General features: G+C 33.2%; 1 protein-coding gene across 2 annotated transcripts; it reads left to right on the forward strand.

Moving 5' to 3' along the window:
- The first annotated feature begins 1,029 nt into the window (after positions 1-1,029).
- On the forward strand, positions 1,030-24,059 carry LOC128176271 (sacsin-like). 2 transcript variants are annotated; one of them, XM_052842485.1, is made up of 8 exons: positions 1,030-1,280; positions 3,920-4,063; positions 5,715-5,831; positions 6,338-6,485; positions 7,544-8,680; positions 9,976-10,099; positions 10,369-10,652; positions 14,112-24,059. In XM_052842485.1, the coding sequence occupies exons 2-8, from the start codon at positions 3,938-3,940 to the stop codon at positions 23,909-23,911; spliced, it is 11,736 nt and encodes a 3,911-aa protein (XP_052698445.1). In that variant the 5' UTR covers positions 1,030-1,280; positions 3,920-3,937; the 3' UTR covers positions 23,912-24,059. The 2 variants fall into 2 exon arrangements, with proteins under 2 accessions (XP_052698445.1, XP_052698446.1); XM_052842486.1 differs by lacking the exons at positions 9,976-10,099; positions 10,369-10,652; positions 14,112-24,059 and having other exon boundaries at positions 6,338-6,439; positions 7,544-7,668.
- Positions 24,060-25,082: the final 1,023 nt, after the last annotated feature.

The following is a 25,082-nucleotide window of genomic DNA, read 5'->3' on the forward strand; positions in this document are numbered from 1 at the left end:
TTTTCGTACAAGACTTGTTTTGCATAGATTTCATAGTCCATGATGTCTGTACCGTGGATCTAAATGATTGATAAGCAAATGGCGAAAACACTCAAAGAGTGACCTTGAATGCAATTGCACACGTCCTGAATTAATATTTAGGCTTTATTCGATAAGGTTAAGATAACATAACCTTCATGCATGTCAATAATAATGACTTTTCTGTGTGTTGACTTGATATATTATGCAGAAAAATTCATTGAATGAAGATGAATGATATTTTTCAAGATGGCAACAGTTGCTATCGTCACCAAACGAGTACAAATGCAGATCAAAATTTATATTCAGATATACAAATAAGAAAATCTACAGAAAAAATGAATACAAGAGTTTGTACTTTATGCTGAGAATATTTGACTAATACTTTACCATAATCTCTTGCCAAACGGTGTTATTCTTTATTGCGGTTTAAGTTATGCGCGAATACAACACCTAAATCGACTTTTAGACTGCTGTCTAAATAATGTATACTTATATAGACAGCTTTATATATTTACATTATCTTAGTTTGTTTATCAAATATGTGCGAATTTCATGATGGAGTAAAACTTTTGTGTGACTCAAAACTAACAATAGTATACGCAATACTAACTTTTAAACGATCGAACACATCAAAATAAAATAGCTGCATACAAACCAATACAGTACAGAGTGACATTAAACATATAGCTTTTCCCATAATTACTTTCGTTTTGATTTCGTGGTATGATTGAATGACGTGTGCAATATTGATTCTACCATTCTGTACGAAGCAGTTTAACGGTAAGGTTGATTATTTTTTTTTCCATACTCCAACTGTATGCCTATTCTGCACCTTTCTTTCAGATCAACTAATATGTACACATATGTAAGGACATTCACTAGTACATGAATTTAAAGAATAAATCTTTCTTAAATAACATATCAAACTTTAAATATCGATAAATCTTATAAATATAATATTAATTTTTAAAAAATTGCTAAAAATGCTGTGGATAGTAATTCCATATAATAAAAATGTGTTTCTTTTGTTGTATGATACGACAATAAAATTTTAAAGAGTATTTGTTCTACATTTAGGTATTACAGTAGAACATATAAAGTGCATTCGAGAAGAACAGTTGCCTTGGTGCATTCAATATGCTGACACGGATTGGGTTAATAATAGTGCAACCAAGACAGCTCTTTAACAGTAACGTTCTTGCACGCTATTCATTTCTTCATTGAACGGTTAAACGTATTTGGATATTACTTTGGCACAGGTAAAAGGAACAGTTCAACTGTTCTGCGATTTTTTTTTAAACTTTGTTTAAAACAACTTGCACATTGAGCTTAATTTCGATCAATGTTGCTTGATTTATATCAAATATAAATCAGCAAAATATATATTATAGTATTAAGCTTTTTGCGAAATTTTAAAAAACAGCAATAAATGTCTGTCAGTGAACTCTAGAATGGTTCTCGATACGAGACATCATTTCATCATTTCTTTTAAAAATTGCTGCTTTGTCATTTTACAATAGTTTTCCGCATCATCTATAAGAGGCTAGGTGACTATAAATTTTCTGACGGAAACTAATTATTAGAACTATTTTGTGTGTGGGTTTTTTTTTGTATTATCAGCATTTTGTTCTGATAACCAATTTGTAATCATTTTTAAGGAACCGATGCTACTGCATTGTTACAACGCACTTTGAAAAATTACGCACTTTGAAAAATATTTCAAAATACGGTGCCACACCGCATAATTCGCTACCATTTAGAAATGAAAATTACAATTAATAAAAATCAAAGTACTGAAGTACTGAAAGCCGGGCTCTTTTGGTGTGTCTTTATGCATATTGTGTAGTAAAGACTGAAATCTCTCTCTCTCTCTCTCTCTCTCTCTCATGCTTTTAATGTCGGCAAAGCGTCAGAGAGCTACCAAATTTTGTAAGCGGCTATAAACAAAAATATGTCTGTCTAGTAGAAAAAAGTTCAACAGTTGCTGCCTTGAATTTCTCAACAAGCGTTATATATTCAATTCCCATTTCTGCAACGCGAGCAAAGTAGTTCATGGAAATTCATGCGCATTGTGTCCAAAATGCATAGTCTTGTTTATAAAACACGTTATTAATAAGAAAACTAAAAAAGATTTCTTTCGAAATTAAAAAAGAAGAAACAAAATGCCAACACTTTTGACAAAACGTGGCTCTTTGTGTAACTATTTGGTATAGCGGAAGCTTTTACTTTGACGCTGTTTGTGTTTTTGTTTACTTTTGCTATTTATAGTAACATTGGCGATTGGCCTGCCTACAGCCAGGACTCTGCTTTCAGCAGAGCCCGGCTAAAAACTGCATAAAAGATTAGAGCCATTTTAAGAGGGATGTTCGGCCACCTTTTTACATTACATTTGAGGATAAGAATGTAAACATTTCTTGAACTGGCTTGTTTCTGCCCGAACCTGACCAAAACTGTGGCCAAAAGATATAAAAGCAATGAATATGAGATTCTAAATGTTGTTTGCGTTCAAGAACAGAAGAATGCCTTTTTAATCAATTGAAACAGCTGGCGAACTGTGCAACTACAGACGTATTTTAAAGATTTAAACATCTGAAAAATATGAAGGGGGTTTATTGGTGTCCTCTCTACAACCATTTGTTGAGAAAAAGGTTGAATTTTGCACATTTATGTAGAAACTTTGCCTCAAAATAGGGTACCCTATTATTATCACTCGGCATGGGATCTATTTTTAGAAAAGAAAATTCTAGGCTTTACTTAGAACTCCCATTCTGACAAAAATTATGTATTTTCTTCTTGATTGGCTATGGAAAGCTCATAAGTATTTAAAGACTGTAAAAATCTAAAATCTGTTTTAAAGATCTGCTTTATTGTGTGAATTTGACGCTGTTTTAATTGAAAAATACAGTTTGAATGAAATTGGCAAGTATCGTTGCGTTTAATGTATTTATACCTATTAGCCAATGACTAGACTGTTAACCATTAGTGGATCCTGTTCTTATTCAATACGAGTTTGACATGTACTGCCCTAAGTCCAAGCTGTTGTTAAAATGGCCTGACGTCATGACGCATATCTAAAGTTTGGAAGTTGTCTTCTTCGAAACCTATGTATGTTTAACGTGTCAATATTTAAATTCTTAAAAAATAAATTATCATTTGGGATGTAATAATCAACAGCGAGCGAGAGTTTTCAAGTAAATTGTGTGTAATCCTGTTTTTAAAATAGACAACCATGTAATGGAGGAGGGAGGGTGACAAAACTTGTTACCTACTGCCTACTTCAGTAGAATGTACTAAGTAATAATTAATGTTGTTATCATAAACAAAATCATCAGTTTGCTTTAAAATAATGATAAAGGTTAATCGTAGCAGGAATATTTACTGGAGAAACTAAATCACCGAAGCGGGCCGTTTTATTTCATTTGACCGGAGGAGTCCAAAATGGGATCATTTTAAAGAGTTATCATATGATGAGATTCTATGGAGGACACTGTGTGTATACATGTAGCTTTGTTTAAAAAAAATTCCTGGTACTTTTCTGTTCGGAGAAACCTTTGCTTTTGAATGACAAAAAGACCTTGCAATCTTAACATGACAAATATAATTCAAACTTCACTATTTTCTTTTCCGCTTTCAAGCTGACGATTTGTTGATGCATGTACTTTTCTGAAATAATTCAAAACAATGATATAACTTAATTTAAAATAATAAATTTGCAGTAAAGTAAAAGAAAATTACTTACTAGTATTGTTTCTTAATCTAAAAATTCCGTTTATAAAATGATGAACATCAATTGAAACTTACTATCTGTAAAAGGAATTTATAGATGCTTCCAATGGAAAAACGTTGTTAAGTCAGGCAAGCTTTTAAGAAAGCAATTACTTGTATAATTATCTTACAGTCTGAGTCGGTTGTCAACATGGCAGACGACGTAGACACTGAATCTGATGACGAAGTCGAATGTTCGGGGATGATACAACCCCCTCTCATCAAACAGTTACAAACCATTCTGAGTGAATATCCTGATGACGGACAAATTCTTAAGGTAACTTTCTTTCGACCCGATTGATATTTTATGAACATCTGCGGATATTTAAAAAGGGTGTATATGAAAATAAACCCTAAAGCTCTATATGCATTTTTAAATAAATTGTCTAGAGAATGGAAATGTTTATGTTATCCATCGTACATAGGTAATAAACTTTCTGCAAATTATATAATTTCAAAGGCATCAAAAAGTATTGAATAAAAATTTTTAATTATTATTTTCACATTCCGATACAGACTATAAATGTTACTTTGAAATATCCACTATCCTGTTTCACAATGTTTACAAAAAGTTAACGCAAAATTGTGGTCGGCATGTTGACGGTGGTCAATCGCATTCAAAGATGAATGAAATGAGAAAAACATAAGAAAAGTTTGAGTAGAGGCGCTCCCAACGGGGATATATTGACATTTTGGGCTGCCATGCCTCTTCCATCATGGTGTTTCTCTTTGTTAACTTTTCCTGCACACACTACACATAATTATGTGAATAGATTATCAACATGCATACGATTTCTTCGTACATTCAATTGATTAAACACTCCTATTATTCAATAAAACCAAATTGAATGATGCTTAGAAAGTGTCTGCACATAAACAATATAATGTTTTACTTTACAATAGTTTGGGCGAACTCAGAGGAATTACAAACAGTTCGTCCTGATATAAACTATAGACTGTCCCATGTTACCGTTTCTATCAATAATGGACAATTTTTAACAAAAAATATAACCGTTAGAGAAGTATAATAAGTAAAAAATGCAATTTTATGATATATTTTTCCACTCGGATATATATCAGAACATCTCTCACAATTTTCAAAAGGTATCGTTAACAGATATTGGTGTGCTTTTATGCCTCGTTCTTTAACCTTACAAAATTTGAAACATTTTAAAGACGAATCGTTAAAAAATTGTACACTCAAGTAAAATTAAATTTTCTTTTAACATATGTGTTTTTAACAAAAACTTATGTTGTAGAAATAAAATCTGAAAAAGGTTTAAATCATATATACTAAAATATTGGAAAGTCGGTGTAAAAAATCAAATTATGCTGGGTTTTTTTACAAGGCGTATAGAGAGCTAAGAAAGATAATAGTATCAGGAACCCATATCCAATGTTTCATACGTTTTATGATCATGAACAACTTTCTCGAATGTCTTCGGGTTCATAAAAATCCTGCCAATATTTCAATTGGATCTTTCACATTTCTTTAAAATAAATTTCATCAATCACATCCTGTTCACTAGAATTCATCGTTCAATTTCATGACGTTTGCTCTTAATGTTGGGGAACATGAATAGAAATTTAAAAAAAATGCATTTTTTTTTACAGATTTAGAGATACGTAATAGTTGAAGATATCTATGATATTTTTTGTCTTTCTAAGAGAGTTTTTCGATATATGTGTGTAAGTCCTGTTTTGTTTTGTTTTCTTGAAAAGATTCATAAGTTTATACTGAAAAATTCGTCCGACACAATTGTTAAGTGCATTTTCCTGCCCCCCCCCCCCCCCTCTTACACTGCAGAACAATGATATTTTTGTTATGCAAAGAAATGCATGTATCATTATGCATGGGTGCAGCACAATAATATAACTCTAAATATGCAATGATATATCACTGAAAAAATCACAATCATTTCAAACAGGAACTCATCCAAAATGCAGAGGATGCTGGCGCCTCGGAAATGAAGATTCTCTATGATGACAGACCAGCGGTGCAAGAACCTTCAACAAAAAGAGTTCCGTTCAGGAAGTATTTCAAGGTAAACTTGGCTTCGATATTAAATATGATTTTCAAGACAAAAGGGAATAAGTCATGATCATACCCTTTAAACGTACTTGTATTTTCTTCTTTGGGTAACATTTGATTTATAAACATTACAAAAACATCATCTTTCAAAGTAATAGATGTTGGTATATCTTTAAAATTAAACTATTTTTTCAATAAAAGGGGGGGGGGGTGATATGAGGAAATCTACTAACAAAAGTATAACAACACTTTCAAACTCTCTATCTTAAAGATTTTGTATTTGAGATCAACATTTAATAACCTTCGTAAGTCTTCTTATTCGCATACATATTAAAACAACCGTTTAAAATTGAACATGATCATTCTTTTCATTTCAGTTTGGTACTTCATAGTTTATTTTTGTAATTCATTAAGTACAAGTTAAAATACACATTTGTATGTTTACACAATATTTTTTCCACAAATTGTTGATTACTAAAAAATTAACTTAATAATCATGGAATTTTTTTTTGGCAAAAGGGACCTGCACTTGTAGTTTACAACAATGCGGAGTTTATTGAAGCTGACTGGACAGGGATCAAGATGTTGTACAGCAGCATAAAAGAGTTTGACAAGACCAAGGTTGGAAGATTTGGTCTGGGGTTCAAATCTGTTTTTCACATTACAGGTACTTTTAGTTCAAATGATTTTTTTTTCAGCATGCATTTCCTTGTTCAGTGATAAAAGTGTCACGTTTGCGGTCAGGTATTATCTCTTAATGAGTTGATTAACAGGTAAAGATATTCATTCACGGATGCTTGTTATTGTCATATGATTGTTATGACCACAAATATAGTACCTATTTAAAGAAAGTAACTATTTATAGCGAAATATTATTTGTTTTTTTAGGCAAGTGTAATCAAACTTTACATCGGAATGCTGTAAATGTATAATAAGTCATAGACGATTTTTTGCGGAATTTGATTTTTCAGAAGTTAGCATGATTTTGCATTAGTGTATTTCCTAAATGTTTAAAAAGCAGGCGGAAAAACTTGATTATTCCCGTAAAAACTTCAAGAATTTGTAAAACGAAAAAATTCATTTAACAAAATAAACCGTAAACAATTGAACAATATGTAGATTGTTCAAACATAAATATAATAAAATAACACAAACCCGAGTACATACAAACTATGCATGCTTTCTATTTGTCATTCTCAAGGTTTCAACAAATGCCCATGATTCTTTACTATGATAAATATTATACAAAAAACTGTGGAATCATCATATTTTCTTTTGTAGATATATGAGAATACACGAAATTACGTCCCCACGAACCTGTAAAATTTGAGACATCCAGAAAAATTGGCCCCCTCGAAATTTAATGATGCCACATTAATCAAGAATTTTAGAAAATTGCCCGATTTTGTCTGAGTATTCACTTTCCAAATGATGCAATTACAAAATTATTACAATATGACCTGATTTAGATTAATATAAGTTGTGTTGTATTTCAGTTAATAATCCAATACTACATTTATGTAACTTCCTCCGTAAGAAAATGAACTACTTTTATGAACTTTCAAATTGTCATCGAATAAATGACATTAAGATTGATATGACATTGTTTGAAAAAATGCATTAGTTTATTTCAATTTAAGCTTATAATAACTTAATGAAAATTTAAACTGTGCATATTTTGGTACCCCTGCATTTGCTACATGATTTACGTTTTTTTTCTTCTAGACCACCCAGTTATCATCAGTGGAGACCAGCTTCTAGTATTGGACCCACATCAAGATTCCTCAAAGGTCTGTCAGACGATGAAACTGAAAAAGCTTCACAGATATAAGAAAATGAAAGTAGAAGACTGTCTAAAGGCATTCTCAGGGGTGTTTGGTTTTGATCAAAATACTCTGGAATGTGGGCACTTCAATGGAACCATATTTAGATTTCCTCTGCGCCAAGAGGAGACAGAACTCTCAGACAACATTTACGACAAGTCGAAAGTTGATGACCTGTTTATGTCGTTCAAGGATGAGGCCCCAGTATCATTGCTCTTTTTAAAATGTCTTGAAAGTATCACTTTACTTCGAGAAGAAAATGCGTATAGAACTATTGACATAGGGGAGGTGCATTATTCTGTAAAAATAGATGGAACAACAATCGAAGCTGTCCGATCAGCCAGAAATATCATGAAGTCGCATATTCAAGTTGATCTTCAATCCGACATTGAAAACAGTTATTTCATGACAATCTGTGTAAAAGATCATGGATGCGATGTCATGAGCAAATCATGGAAGGTAATGAATTTGTTCCAAGGGAGAAGCAGCATGTCCTCACATTTGCAAAAACTTTCAAATGATGACTCTCTGTCTTACAGTCCCTATGTAAGTGTAGCTATGGATATGGATTGTCCTACAAATTTTCAAGGCCATGTTTTTTGCTTTTTACCACTTCCACTGACAGAGGAAAACCTTAGTGGATTGCCAATTCATGTCAATGGATTTTTTGCCCTTAACCAAAGCAGGCGTTTTGTGAAATGGCCGACCACAGATCAGATACGAAATCATACCCACACAGATAAGTCAATTCAGTGGAACCAAGCACTCGTTATTGAGGTTTTATCAGAGGTTTATTTTACTTTTCTACGAGAACTAGTAAAAGAAAGTTCAAATAACGAAAACGACAAAGCTCATGTAGCAACCGTGTCACGTTGCATACCAAATGTGAATGAAATTGACGAACACTGGAAAATTCTTATACTGCCCTTAAAAGAAAAACTAGAACATTCCCCAATATTTTTTACCACCAACGAAGGAGGAAAATGGATTACCAAGGAACAGGCCGTGTTTTTCAGACAAACCAAAATCGCGAATAAAGGTACCAGACATGAGTTAATTTATTTATTATTTATTTTTTTTTATCAAAGTGTTTATTGTAATAGCCTCAAGCTCAAAGTACTTTGGAACATGTAAGTACAGTTTAGTTGATATGATCTTTTTTCTTAGAATACTTGGATTTCTATATCACTTTTAAATATCAATATCATTTATGCTAATACATGTATTTTTAAATCACTTATTCACTTACCAAAACCAATTAGTATGATATTTTCTTAAAACAGTCAAAGGTCAATGAGTAAGGTTTTGTGTGAATAATTTTATCGATTTCCTCATGGATATTTTTTTTAAAAAAATATCCATAATGGGAATAGGAGCTAAAATTATATTACAGGTTATAAGGTCAGGGATGTTCTAAAGTTTATTAAAGATGAGGTGTAGATTTGCATCAATGGTCACATGCACACACTATCTCACTCGTACGTTTTAAAATGTTTATTGTTAAAGGAGCAAGACGACGATGCATTTATTATTGATGACCTTTTTCCCACGTTCATAATATAAAAGATGCTCACCCCCTCCCACCCCCCGATTGTGACATCCTTGCTAGTTACCGCTGTGATTAACCTGTTTCAATAAATACACAGGTGTATATATTTTTGCTTCTTCATTAAATAATTTAAATGGGTGATCAACAAAAAAATATCATTTTTTTTTTACATTTTGATATGAACTAATGATAAATCTTTCCATCCATTTTGAAACAAGAGGGAGATAAACACGGCTGTTGGTGGTGTCTAGACTCCGCTTACAACACTCTGATTAGACAATCGTTAGCCAATACAATGTGTTGAAACTCGTCTTGATTAAATGCCTTCTTTCATTCATTCTTTCTTTATTTCCTCCCTTAGGAGATTGTAGCATGAAATTTTACTAAAAACAATATACAAATCATCAAATGCATGTAATATATATTCCTTTGTCAGAAACATAATGGAAATGAAAAGATGCTAATATGTTATATTTCAAGTAATAATTTATAGCTGTTTTCTCATGAACTTTAAAATTTTGTATATTTACTAGTTTTACATATTTCCTACAGTAGACATATAAGTTTCCTTTAAGAATAAACCTATGAGTATCAAAGCTAATGTGAAAAATTCCTTTCCGTTTTATTCATGCGGATCAAATCTTGTAAATGTAATAGGTTTTTCAAGATTTTAAAAATTACTACAAAATAATTAGGTTTTGCATTTGATGTCCCTCAAGCAATCTTGACTGGATCGAAGTATTTATATTAATTTGAATTCTGTTTCTTATTTCAATATTTTGCAGTGGACACAACCTTAAGACGAATCCTTGAAATGTATTGTCAAAATACTGTAGAAGTGGAAGAGCATGTATGGGATACGTTGCAACTGCAAGGGAAACAGGAGGTCACACCTGATTTTATAAACAGGTCACATGAACAACTTACCTATAGTTTTTTTTTTAAACATGGATGGTTTCATGCAAAAAAATTTACCCAGAACATTTTTTTCAAAGTTTCAATTAAAGTATATTTTTGTTTTGATAAGTACTCATAAAACAAATATCAATGCAATCAATTAATTTTCATACATTCGTCAGTGATAAAATGCAGTGTAAGCTCTGTCTATTTCTCCAATTTACTTTGGTTTGTTAATTTATCACTGAATTCTGTTTTTACTGATTTCAAACAAATAACAGGCTTTTGAGAACCTCCGACGCCTACTTGAACTGCAGCGATGACGAAAAAATCAACCTTTTAAGATATCTTCTAAGCGCTGGACAATACAATGCCCTTGATGATCTTGCTCTTCTTCCTCTGCGCAATGGCACCTACATTAAATTTGATCGGGATAACACTAGCTCCTGTGAAATATACATGGTGCCCAATTCGAAGATTGAATTACTTGTTGGAATGGAAGATAGGATCTTGTCACCTCTACCAAAAGACGTTCAAGATATTTTTGTAACCATCGTTGAAGAAGGTGAGAGGCAATATTTATATATTTGCATTCATGTTTATGTATTATGTTTGGCTAATTATGCTAGAATGCCTCAGATGATAATTGGTTCAGATTATTACTGTCAAATGATATCAATTCGGTGGGAGTCAATTTTCATGGCGAGTCAAATTTTTGCTGTTTTAGTTCGTGTAAACATAATTTCGTTGATATTGCGTATCTTATAAATAAAATGCAACCTATATCGCTACATGTAACTCTGATGACTTTGTAATTTAAGCGTATAGAAATTATGCAGTTAAATATATTTATTTTCTAATAATAATTTCTTGCCAATTCCCTTTTTTGTATGGGGACGCAAGTCTTGTATACACTACATCTACAAGTCTACAGTAGATGAAAGCTCCCGACACCGATACATCTCGATGACCTCATCCAAAACTCACCTTATCTGTTTACACGTTCTAGGCTTTCTTATTCTTTTCAAAAATAAACAATGCTTGTTTCACTCATGGCCTTCACCATTTAGAGTCAACTAAATATATAAATCTGTGACGTCTTATGTTTATATTGATTAAAGAATGCATTTGTCCAAAAGTCAAATATTATACTATTGCCAAATTTTTATGAATAAAACTGAATTTTTATAAATAAAACTGAATAATTTTTATATATTTAAAGAATGATTTACATGGTTGTCTCCTTTCAAATATATTTGGTATCTGTTGTGCCAATTTTTTCTTTAATAGTACTTAAACATATTTCCCTTTTTAGCTCACCTGAGGCTTACGTAAACTTTTTTGATAAAAAAAATAAATAAAAATAAGCTATAGAAAATGGACCCTTTTTCAGTGCCGTTTTTATGTACAAAATATTAACAAATTGCTTTTTTCGTAATATTTAAGCTCTGTTGGATCCTTCTGATTTATATGCACGCTTAAATTTACTAAAATTAACATATTTTTTAAACAATTGAGGATTTTTAAATGGATAACCTAAATCCGGATATATCGTATCGAACCTACTTGAGCTGAGTCTATTTAAATCAGAGGGAGGAGACATTTAAACCAACATTATTCTGTTCCTGGATCGATCGGCACGTTTGCTGAATTACACTTTTTGCATTACTTTTCGTCTGGAAAAACTCGAAAACGCTTTTTAGTTGCATATTACCATAGTGATTACCATAGTGATCAAACAAACATTCCTGACCATACAAAGTCGATGAAAAGCGATTTAAAACGTGTCAGTGTTTTACAGTGAGCACATTTGACAAGACTACCTGAATAGAACCCACGTAAATAATTTATACCATACGTGGGTTCAAAAATAGGTCACGCAGGTAATGGCTGTCACTGCTACAGGAAAAACCTTGAAATTTTCATTCATTTTTCATATTTTATATACAAGGCTAATATTGTACAAACTTCTTATTTTCACAGAAGTTTTCTTAATGTATGATGCGTCTTTTGTCTTTTCCAAAAGTTTAGGGTAACAGTAAACGAAGGCTTTGAAATAAATGCCCGTCCTCGATTTACTATATAGAATCACAAGTGTCGGATGACCCCTACTATGTTGTAAAGTTTCGTGCTTTTTACATACTCTAAATTCAGCGCTAAAACTTATTGGTTCTTATTGTTTAAATATCAATAGATAAAATATCAATCAGATAAAAAAATATGCTTAATTTGAAATTTCATTTTTTCACTTTTTACTGGGGTCCATAAGTACACTTGTTCTTTGTCTGTTGTCTGTCGTCGGCGTCGGCGTCGTTGTAAGCGTGTTAGTTTACATTTTCAGCTTCTTCTCCAGAACTAATGGGCCAATATTAAACTTGGCACAAAGCATTATTGGGTAAAGGTGGTTCAAGTTTGTTCAAATGAAGAGCCACGCCCTCTTAAAAGGGGAGATAATATTGAATTATTGAAAATACGTTGGAATTATTCAAAACTCTTCTTCTCAAAAACATTTAGTCAGAAAAGCTGAAACTTGTGTTGAAACATCTTCAGGAAGTAAAGATTCAAGTTTATTCAAATCATGATCCCCGGGAGTAGGGTATGGCCACAATGGAGGGTCGAATTTTTACATTAGAATGTATAGGTACAAATCTTTAAAAAGCTTCTCAAAAGCCATTTGGCCATAAAAGCTGTAACTTTGGTAGAAGCATCATCGGGAAGTGTAGAATCAAATTTGTTCAAATCATTATCCCCAGGAGTAGGGTAGGGCCACAATGGAGGGATCGAATTAGAAAAAGTTTAACTTTGCTGGAGGCATTCCAGATAGTGTAGATTCAAGTTTGTTCAAATCATCCTCCCGGGGGGTATGGTTGGGTCACAATGGGGAGTCAGATGTTTGCATAGGAATATAAAGAGATAAATCTTTAACAATCTTCTTCTCAAAAACCAATTGGCCAGAAAGCTGAACTTTGTGTGAAAGCATCTTTAGGTAGTGTAGATTTCAATTTGTTCTATTCATAATTCTCAGGGGTAATGTGGATCACAAGGGGGGGGGAGGAATGAATAGAAAAAATATTTAAAGATCTTATTTTTAAAAACTAAAACACCAGTAGGAACTCAATGTTTAACTTAAAAAGATGTTGAGAAAAATTTAAAAGTTTTTAAAAATCAAGATATATAGTCTATTAAGTTGTCTATTTTGTATTTGATACTCCTAAAGACGGTCTAAAGCTTTTATTGACAATTAAGCTAAGGTGAGCGATGTAGCCCTTGGGCCTCTTGTTAATTAATAGAAGGGAGAGTATTAAAGTCTTGATCTACTGTAGACATGTAACTAAATTAAACATTTCCAGTTTAATTAAGCGTGGGGGAAATTTGATGAAAACATCATAAGTTTAGTAAATCTATTTTTCGCCGTGAACCAGTCCTCTAACTAATAGTACTAAAATTTTGAAATAAAACGATCGCTCGAGGTACAAAATAATGGGCCACTAAAACATAAAATGGCAAAAGCATCTCCCATTTCTAATTATTACAGTAAATCTCTTAAAGGTCTCGTTTTTTTAAAGCAATATGAGCTGCAATATTTATGTTGAATTTATTTTTTACAAAAATGTTATTTTCTACTTAAATAACAAAAACATCATGGTTTTTAAATTTCTGTTAGTTATATTTTCGAGGGAAAAGCCATTAAAAAGCCTTAATTGGAGCAAAATTGAATTATTGTCGTCCTGTACAATAATTGATTTGCTATATATTCCTTATAAGAAAAATATTTCTTCTGACAAAAATATTTACAAAAATATTTACATGTACAAACCTTATTTACCATAAAAGTTTAAGTTACATGCAAACTTATATATCATACTAGCAGGTTTTTGCAGCAAAAAAAAATCTAAAAAGTACAGTTCATATTGCTTTCAGAAATTCATATATTTTGTTCCTTTTATGATACAAGTATAAAATTACATGCAATGTTTAAATTATACCAGTAATTGACATATCTTCTTAAAACTTAAAATTTCAGATATATACCAGATTCGATATTTGCAAGAGCAATCGTTCATCCTCCTTCTAAAAGAAACCATTCAGAAAAATATAAGTGGCGACCAGTATCCAATATATTGGAATATCTCCAATTCCAGTCTTGATTTCAATTGGCTAAGGAAAGTATGGAAATGCATTGTTCAGGAGTTTCCGCTGAAGTTACATATATTTCAAGACCTTCCCCTCATTCCTGAAAAACTTCATGACAAAGAGTATCAATTGCATGCACTGAGAGAAGACATAATGATTGGAAATGTGTCAGAAAATATATCCAAATGCTTGGATATGTTCTGTATCAAAGTGTTGAAAAATGTGCCAGATTTTATTTTAGATCATCCCAATTTGAATCATTTTGTTCCTGATGTATCTATAATGAATGTAGATAATGCCATTGGTTTGCTTGCTCAAAAGTTTACCTTGATTAACTATATTCAACATTTTAACAGCCAGAGCAGTCCGGATCAGAAAAATGAGTTTCTGTACTTTTTATGCAAGGATCGTCACAACTTCGGAACTGATTCATTGAAAGTATTACAGATGATGGAAGTTTTTTCAACATCACAGGGGTTCGGAAGCATCATTGAGAATAAGAATTTATTGACAAGGGAGATACCTGTACCATATCCTTCAGAAGTTATTCAAACTTTAGAAAGCAACATCATTCATTTTGCCAAGCAACTTGGAGCTTATGAACTTCGGGATACTGAAATATTTTCAAACGTTCTCAAAAGCGTATTAGATAAAAAGTACAACACAGAACAAGTGAACAATATTATGAAATTTATCATTGAAAATAAAATATACGAATTAGATGAAACCCTGTATCAGCTTGTAAGAAAAGTGCCTTTCGTCACAACTGAATCAAATGAACAGAAAACAGCTCAAGAACTATTTGATCCTCAAGATGATATTGTTCAAAAAATAATTTCAGATCGATCACAATTTCCTTCTCCAAGCATCAGTTCAAAGGGACTTAAGGTGTTGCGAAAGTTTGGACTCAAATCTCGAAAACAAGTGGCTCCAGAAGATATCTATTATGCCTCTAAGACAGTACATGAAAGTAGCATTACAAACAATGTCAATGCTGAAATAAAATCAAAGCAATGTGCAATTGTTACAATACTGGCAGAGAGGGAAGAATTGTTCACAGAGCATATGCAAACTTTAGATGCTAGTCTGGAAAACGTACTGATGGATATGGAAATTGTACAGCCTCTTCAAACCCTTACATCATATTTACCAAATTTGTCATGGTACAGATGTAACCATATATTTTGCAAGCCTTCTAAGGTATACAATGGTAAATATGGAGATTTGGTTGGATATGTTGCTCCCGTTATTTCACCAGACACATCCCCTATTCTCATCCAAAAGTTTGGATGGAACAAAAAACCAGATTTGGAAATAGTTTTACAACAACATTCATTATATGTTGACAACTACAAAGAAGAATACAAGTCGGAGTACCTTCTTCCTATTAAGCGGCTGTATACATATCTAGCTGAAATTTGTGTGTCAGCGATTAATGTTTACATTAAAGTAGACAAGGTGTGGATGGGAGAAGGTTTTGTTGAGCCAAATCAGATTTGTATTGACCAAAGCTCAGATGACATTGATTTAAAACCATACCTTGTACCATTACCTAAAGAATTTCAAACAAATGACATGAAATGTTTAGCAGAACGCCTTGGCTGCAGAAAACAGCAAACAACAGAGTGTCTTATTTCTATCTTGCACTCCTTGAAATCTAAATATCAGACTTATGATGCCTTGAGTACTTGTATTTTGCCAGACATGGATATCATAATTAGAATCCTGAATAAATTAAAAAATGTACCTGGGATTGAGGAAATGGGTGTACCAATACCCATTCATTCAAAAGATAAAATAAAATTAGAGTTTCGAGCGGCCAAAGAATGTAACTACTGCAATGCCGAATGGCTGAAAGAATTAGCAGAGGAGGATGGTGAATTAATGTTTTTTGTTCATGAGGATGTTTCATCTGACACTGCAGCAAAATTGGGTGTTCCTTCTTTAACAGAAAATCTACTCTCAGAGACTGAAGGAATTCAGGAATGGGGACAAAAGGAACCACTGACTAGACGCATTAAGAATCTGCTTAAAGACTACAAAGATGGTTTTGTAGTTCCTAAAGAACTTGTTCAAAACGCAGATGATGCAAAGGCCACTAAAATTTGCTTTTTATATGATGAAAGAGAGAACAAAGACTGTCGCACGAGACTTATTGATGAGAATATGGCTTCGTGCCAGGGACCAGCACTCTGGGCTTTCAATGATGCTTTATTTTCTCAAAAAGATTTAGAAAACATAACAAAGTTAAGTGGAGCAACAAAAGAAAACGATTTGACTAAAGTTGGAAAATTTGGTCTTGGTTTTTGTTCCGTATATAACTTAACTGATGTCCCCAGTTTCATAACTGGTTCAAATATGGTGATATTTGACCCACATGCAAAATACATCGGAAAGGCTGTTAAAAGAAATAATCCGGGATTGAAAATAGATCTTACAGCAACAAAAAACAAGATCTTGATTCGCAGGATGAAAAACCAGTTCAAGCCGTTTAATGGAATATTTGGATGCAATTTGGATACAGAGAATCCTTCATTTACCGGAACACTTTTTCGATTTCCATTTAGAACAAATGAACAGGCTGCCAGCAGTGAAATAAGTAACAAAACATACGATGAACAAGAAATCAAAAGCATGATTCAATTGTTTGTGAAAAACGTTGGCAACATAATTTTATTTACTCAGCATGTTAAAGAAATTGAATTTTACCATCTACCTAAAGAGAGTTTAACAAATAATCCAATTCTCTTGCACCGCGTGTGTCGAAATGAAAATTCGTCATTTGATTCTAATATACTACAGCAATTTGGGTCAGCAATGAAAAATTATCAACAAGATTGGAGGAAGTGTCCTGAACATGTTACGCAGACTTCGTTTGTTACAATTTTGACAGAGGCCACCAAACAGTGTCGTCTTTTTTGTAAGTTAAAAAATGATACATCAGAGACAAAATGGATAATTTCATGGGCATCTGGTACAACAGTGACCTTAGATATGGGGGAAAATATGTCTCATAAAGGGGTTTTGCCTCTGGCAAGCACAGCCATGTATCTTAAAGAAAATGCCGATATCCTAACCTGTTCACCTCTAAAGGAGACACCAGAAGGATTTTACAAAGAAAGCCATATCTTTTGTTACCTTCCATTGCCAGTTATTTCCCCTCTTCCATTGCATGTCAATGGCTCATTTGCAGTGTCATCAAATAGGAGACAACTCTCCTCAAGTACTACCGACGACAAAAATGATTTTGAGAACGAATGGAATTCAGCACTGCTTTCTGATGCCGTGGTCAATGCATACATTCATTTGATAGAGAGTTTAAATGACAATAAAATTTTGTGTGAGCAATACGAAACGATATGGCCGATTGTTAACAAAACGCATCAATGTAATTTGTACAACGCCTTTTACAAAATGTTTTATGTCTCAGTTGTACAGCGAGACAGCAAAGTGTTCTGTGGAAAGAAAAGATGGTTGCCTTTGAGCCAGTGTATTTTCTTGGATCTTGATTTACAAGGGTCAGTCATAGGAGAAATTGCTACAGTGGCAGCAACAAAATATAGGGAAAATGAACAAGTTTTTTTAATATCTCTCAAAAAACAGATTGTTGGTGGATATCTTGAAATGTTTGGAACACTACCAGAAGAGATTCAGACAAAGATCATTTCCTTTGAAGATTTTTTCCTAGATATATTTCTAAAAAACATAGACGATAAATTCTGGACGTTGGAAATGAGAAAAAGTCTTGTTCAATTTGCATTAGACAAGAAAAATAAAAATATTTGTTCAAAAATGAAAACAATAAGATGTATTCCAACATCTCCAAATGGAACTCTGAAAATGCCAAAGGAATTAGTCAAAAGAAGTGGTAAAGTAGCATCTTTGTTTTGTGAAGAGGAAGAAAGATTCCCTGTCAAAGAGTTTGAAACTTATCAAAGACAGTCTCTTCTAGAGTCGATGGGAATGATGACAAATGTACTTTCTGATGAGCTTTTAATCAAACGAATAGCGTCAGTTTTACATGTTGCAAAACAATGCTTACAATGTGGCATTGAGAAATGTAGGTGCATTTTGGCATATATTCAAGAAAGCAAAACATTGAATGAAGATTTTGCCGATAAAATTAAGAATATTCCATTCCTCCCTACATTGCAAAAACCAAAAGACTGGCATTTCCCTTGGCTTTTAGATAAAAAGAACAGCAGTGCATTCTCTGCACCATGTTCAAAACATCAAAACAAACATTATAAATGTTTACTTGCTAAACCAGCTGATATTTACATGGACAATGTTGCGACCTTAGTAGGTTGTCAAAGACTTATTATTGATATAGAATTGTTGACAGGTTCTGTGTCTCCCAGAAATATCCTTACAAAAATAGGAGTAAATCATACTGTTCAACATTCCACAGTAATCCAACAGCTGATAACAATTTGTCAAAATGTGAACCCTGATTTACTTCCAGATGCATCAAAGCACTTGCTCGGTAATATATGTAGAGATATATACAGGTATTTAGATAATGCATGCAGAAATAATACTCTAGAAGAAACTGAAAATCTCAAGAGTGTTCCTTGTTTACTGATTGACGATACCTTTGTCAGGCCAAATCAAACCGCATTTACTATTCCTGTCAAGTGCAGTCCAAAGTTATACGGATTAGATCGAATCCAGTGGAAGATAAATGAATCCTTTTTGAAATCAATTGGGGTCAAAAAAACATTTCATGAAGAAGACGTTATACCAGTTTTGAAGGAAATGGCAAAAGAGAATGACGGAGTGCTGGATGAAGAATCTTTGGTACTTGCATGCAATTTAGTTGAGCTGTTGGCTATTGTGACTGATAGGCATAGTCCTCCCGAGGAGTTTAAAGATCTTTGTATACCAGACGAAAATGGAGTTTTGTCTCCTATTCGAAACCTATGCCGAGATGACAGCACATTGTTACGAAAAGGCAAGTCGTTGAAATTCATTCATCCTAGAATTAGAGGAAAAGATGCAGAAATTCTTGGGGTACAGTCAAAAATAAGAGGGTCTTTAGTGCAAAATTATATCACGCCGTTTGGACAAAAAGAGGAATTATCTGACAGAATCAAAAGAATTCTTCAGCAATATCCATGTAGCGAATCGGTTTTAAAAGAAATGCTACAGAATGCTGATGATGCTAAAGCCAGTGAGGTCATGTTCATTACAGATTTTAACACATATGGGACTAAAAAAACCTTTGAATCAAAATGGCATCCTCTTCAGGGACCTGCCCTTTTAATATACAATAACAGTTACTTTACTGATGAGGATATTGCTGGAATTCAGCATTTAGGACGAGGATCTAAAGGAGATGATCCAACAAAGACTGGACAATACGGTGTTGGATTCAATGCTGTTTACCACATAACAGATGTACCCTCGTTTCTCTCAAAATCACCAGATAAAGATAAAGATACACTCTGTGTTATGGATCCAAATTGCAAATACGCGCCTGATGCAGATGAAAATTCACCAGGAGCCAGATTTCTTGATTTAGATGACTTGCGCAAATCTTTTCCAGATGTTTTTACTTGTTACCATGAGAAGATTTTGCTTCAGTCAACTGGAACAATATTTCGGCTACCACTCCGCACGAAGACATTTGCTGAAAAATCTGAACTTTCAAAGAAAGAAGTGACTGAGCATAGTATCAGTGAAATGTTACATAATCTTGAATCAGAGATTTCAAAGTCATTACTTTTTCTACGAAATGTACGGAAAATTAAAATTGCAAGCATCACAAATGGAAAACTTATTGAAAATACTTGTACTGAATTGGTGATTTTAAAAGAACATCAAAATGATAAACTAGCTTTTGATAAATATGTGGTAGAGAAGGCTACACAGTTTAAGAAAAAAAAGGAAATTTTCAATAAGGAGAAAAAAGACGTGCAATATCATGTGACTTTAAAAAGAAATTCGCTTGAAGATCGCCAGTGGTGCATTTTTCAGACATTTGGCTTCAAAAGTGAAACTGAAATTCCAGCTTCAGTGCAAGCTGCATTTGATGATGATGACTTAGGACTTTTGCCTCAAGGTGGAGTTGCAGTGCCTTTAGATAAATCTCTATCAGACGCATCTGCATTTTGTTTTCTACCTTTACCTTGTGAAACCGGGTTAACCATGCATATTAATGGTCATTTCTCTCTTGATAACGAATCTCGGAGAGGTTTATGGAAGGATATCAAAAAAGCCTATCGTACAGAGTGGAATAATCTCTTGCTGTGTCAAGTAATTGCACCAATATATGCTGAAGCTATGGAATATTTGCAGAAGACGCTTGGTCTAGATTCAACAGCAAGCGGTCGTCAAGCAGAAATGCAGGACAAAATAGACAATTTTCACAGCTTTTTCCCTAATATTGAAGACGCTGGTGATAAATACTGGAAGGATTTTGTTAAAGCTGTCTACGAATATATTTCGAAGAGACAAATGCGAATGTTTTTATCTCATCGTTTTGTAGATCGAACAGATCTTGACGTTTCATGTTATTCATTGTGTGAAGATGAAGGAAATGTACTTTTCTTAGATATAACAAAAAATCACCAAGATGATGATATCATTACAATATCTAAAAATCTTGGAGCAAAGGTTGTAAACACTCCTTCATGGGTCTGTGCTAGTATTGAAAGCTCGGGTTTAGCTTTAAACAAGTTTAATCCAGACATATTGGTAAGGTTTTTGAAATCTTCATTGTGCCAAATAAAAAGCCGTATAAAAAGTGATGGAAAGCTAGAACTGAATTCTTCGCCTCTAATAACAGTTCGCAATGTAAAGATTTTAATCGACTTTTGCAGTAACTGTGAAAACTTTTGCAATGAAATAGAAGGGCTACCACTGTGTTTATTGGAAACTGGAAATCTTGTAGAATTTAGATCGGATAAGCCTGTCTTTCTGACTTCATTCTCAGATTTGATTCCAAAGTCAAAAGAAAAAATATTACATCCTGAGCTACAAAAACTACTTCGAGACAAAAAAGTTGGATGCATTGAAGTGATGCATCTTCAACAGTTGGTGGAACTTTTACCATTTAACATCAACTATGACGTATTTCGTCATAAGATATGTCAATGGAATCCAAACCAGACTGTTATTCCAAATAAACAATGGATGCTTAAATTGTGGACATTTCTCAGAGATGAGGTAGGAGAGATCCGAGATCAAATAAAAATAAAGAAAATTCTTCATTCAATGTTACCCTGGAGTATAATCCCTACCACTAAAATATGCGGTAAACGATTCTTCGGATTTGCAAATGACGTCAAAAATGAGCTATTTCCATTGGAGAATGCCAACCATGTTATTGATTTGTCAACATTTCAAGCTGCAATGTTATCATCTTTAAAAAAAATGAATTTGCCAGTTTTGAATAGTGATTTTTTGCCTCACGTACATCCACTGAGATATCTTGTTGCGTCTCAGGGTCGAGTTCTGGATGTTTTGGAATGTTTGTTTGTTCACAAGCAAATACTTGAAACCAATGAAGATATAAATGTGAATGACTGTGACACGGTTATGGAGTATTTCGCTGGTGGCCTTCAAGAGCTTCTTAAACTGCCAAACAGCCAAAAATGTCTTACGATGCTAAGAAAATTACCTTTGTTCACGACAGTACATGGACAAAAAATAACTCTAGAAGAAAACCGTGATATACTAGCACTTCCCAGAGGTCTCCCCGCAGATGGAATAATAGTATGGGCCGAGAAGACAGGGAAAATATTACTACGTCAGAATAATAGATTGATAGACATATTTCAGCAATTTAATGTGGCTGAACAAAGTATATGTGATTTGTATGCTATGCATATTCTACCGTTTTTTCATAATTTACCGAAAGAAAACAGAATGAAACATCTGTTATATATACGAGATGACTTACTAAAGAATTCTGGAAACTATGACAGTGAGCAGAACCTCCTCATTAATGCTTTAAAAAAGACACCATTTATACCTCAGAGCGATCGAGCATACTTTAAAGCTTCCTGTTTCTTTAGTCCATTTAATGAGTTGATGACTGTCATGTGCGAAGATTCATTGCGATTTCCACCAAAGCCATTTAATAGTGTTGTATGGAAAGTATTCATGACTACTGCTGGCATGATAACAGAAATAACAACTGAACTGTTTTTAAAATTTGCATTGCAACAAGAATTACAAGGAGAACGCGGCTTAACTAAAGACCTTGAAAAAAAATCTGAATGTCTTGTTCGCCATTTATTAATCTCGTCGCAGCTCCACTCTTCAGAATTCCTTAAACGAGTAAGTAAAATCAAGTTTATTGTACCGTGTAAAATAGAATCTTATTACACCAAAATTTGTCCAAATCCAGTCGATGATTCAAACCATTTGATAGCATTCGGCGGTTCGGTAATGAGCACATATGTTGATATTGCATGGACTCAATATAAAATTTTACCGTACTTGGTTTCCTCCGAAATACGTTGTCTCGATTTATCTCAACTTGAAGTTAAAAAGCCATCAAAAGAAAATATAAAAAGGCACATAAAAACAGTGTGCAACCGGTTAGGAGGGCTATCTGAAAAAAGTCTTCTTGATATTGGAGTAGAGAAGATTTCCAGCATTATGATTAAATTCTATGAATATGCAAGAGATGGTACAGTATTTTCATCATTTGATATGGAGACATTTAAAAATATTCCTTTTGTGTTCTTGTCAGAATTCCCAGGAATATTTCCTTGCTCAAGATTTGTTCTTCAGTTGGAAGAAGAATTCAAAATGATTCCGTATTTAATGGATGTGCCAGATGACCTCCTTGGTTCCTTTACACTATTTGAACGCTTTGGAGCATCTAGAAGAGTTTCACCAAAAACATTTGCAAATGTTCTGCATCAAATTTACTTAAACGGTAACGAACTGAACCCAAATGAACTGAAAACTGCTAAAAAAGCAATGACATTTTTCTGTAGGAGTCTCTCATCGGGAAAATTAGTTGAAGACAGGGACCTCTTCTTTCTATCACGAAGCAATAAATTAGTTGAAGCTGCATCAATAGTTTATATTGATAATACATCATACAAAAAGGTTCTTCAAGATGCAGAAAAGTATTTTCAAGTCATGGCGCCAATCGAGGGCATAAATGATGAAAATATTTTGAAAGGATTAAAAGGTCTTCCAAAAAAGATACGCCCAAAGTTTATTTCTTCAATTATTCAAGCAGCTGTGAACTTCTCAGACGACAAAATTGTTGAAAATGAAATATCGGCAGAAATTAATGATTTCTTTAGAAGTGGAGAATTTGTGAATGGAGTTCTGAGGTTGGTTTGCCAAGAATGCATTGAAAACAAGGAGGGACTACCGCCAGATGGCAGAATCCACATGATAAAAGAAAATTTGAGTAGAATGCGTATGGTATTTGTTCGTGAAATGGAAAAAGTTTTTAGTTACAAAGACACGCAAATCTACAGAAAGCCATGCATAAACTACCTTGATTTGAAAGAAGACAATGGATATCACAAATGTACAATATACTCAAACATAGATGAAGAAAATTATTCCGAACAAATAGTCAAACACAATCTGGATAACATTTGCAGATCTGTAAGAAAATGCACAGGTTGTAATTTCCACACTACAACTTTAGATCTAGCTATGATTTGTTTGAACTTTAAGAGTCGTTCACAAATTGAACCTTTTTTTAGATGAAAAGAACATTTCTTCCTTAAATAATACACATAAGGATACAACAAATCAGCTTCCCAGACCTGGTGATATTCTAGAAATTCGGTGGTATAGCATTTTAGACAATGCATTTATATCATTTGAGCCTGGTGAATATGTGGCATATCTTTCTGGAATGAATGAACTGGGAGATATCGAGTATAAGTATGGTATTATAATAGAAAAATTATCCTGTGGTACTCAAGGTATCAATTTGCCACTTTTGCAAGAATATCTTGTTGAAATTAGGCCAAATATAACCAAAAACATGAAAGTATATGAATTGTACAAATTCAACAGGTCTAAGGACCAAAAAGACGAAAACAATTTTGAGGAATTTAAAATTCAAGTCTTGCACAGACAAAATGATACAGAAGAGAAAAAAAGAAATTATCCGCCTTCAGATAATAGAACATTAGATGAAATATTCTCAGAGGTGAGAGCAAGTTTAAAATATGCGTTTACACTTCAAGACTCCGATAGAAAAACAATATGTCGTAGGATAATGCGTAAGTGGCATCCAGACAAAAACCTCCATGACGTTTCAAGAGCAACAAAGGTATTTCAATACATTCGAAGAATTATTCAAAAGCTTGAAAACGGGGAAAATGTTGATGTAAATGATAAAGCCAAACCTACAAATACAAGATATCCATGGAGTGAGAATCTGTTTGAGGAATTTGATAGATCGTTCAGAAGAGAACAAAATTATGAAAGGCATTATTCTAGTTTCAGTTCCAATTCATCAAAACCAAGAGCCAAAACTACTAAACATACATATTATCCAAACCCACAACCTTATACGGCAAACAAATGGCTTGATGAAGCTAAATATGACATATGCTTTACTCAGCGAGCAGAACAAACAAACAATAACTCTTTCAGTTGGATATGCTTTTCAAGTTACAAGGTAAGCAAAAATATATATATAGTTAATGCGAAGGTTACCAGTTTGTTTGAATAATGGAAAATGGATTCAATAAAGACGAAATATTTCAGAAATAAAGTAATCAAGCTTGGGGTGTGTCAAGATCAAATTGCCAGTATCGTCCACATTTTGGCACAAACGTTCTTAAATGAAATAGATTAGATTTTCCAAATATAGTTTACTTAGCAAAGGGATCAAATAAAGTCATATTAAATGCTAGAAAGGTTT

Source organism: Crassostrea angulata, chromosome 3 (genome assembly GCF_025612915.1).
Source record: "Crassostrea angulata isolate pt1a10 chromosome 3, ASM2561291v2, whole genome shotgun sequence".
In the NCBI taxonomy this organism is placed as follows: Eukaryota; Metazoa; Mollusca; class Bivalvia; order Ostreida; family Ostreidae; genus Magallana; species Magallana angulata.

Coding starts and splice junctions, on each gene's coding strand:
- LOC128176271 (XM_052842485.1), top strand. CDS start 3,938: ATGGCAGACGACGTAGACACTGAATCTGATGACGAAGTCGAATGTTCG. Junction 4,064..5,714: donor ATGACGGACAAATTCTTAAG/GTAACTTTCTTT, acceptor CATTTCAAACAG/GAACTCATCCAAAATGCAGA. Junction 10,100..10,368: donor ACACCTGATTTTATAAACAG/GTCACATGAACA, acceptor AACAAATAACAG/GCTTTTGAGAACCTCCGACG.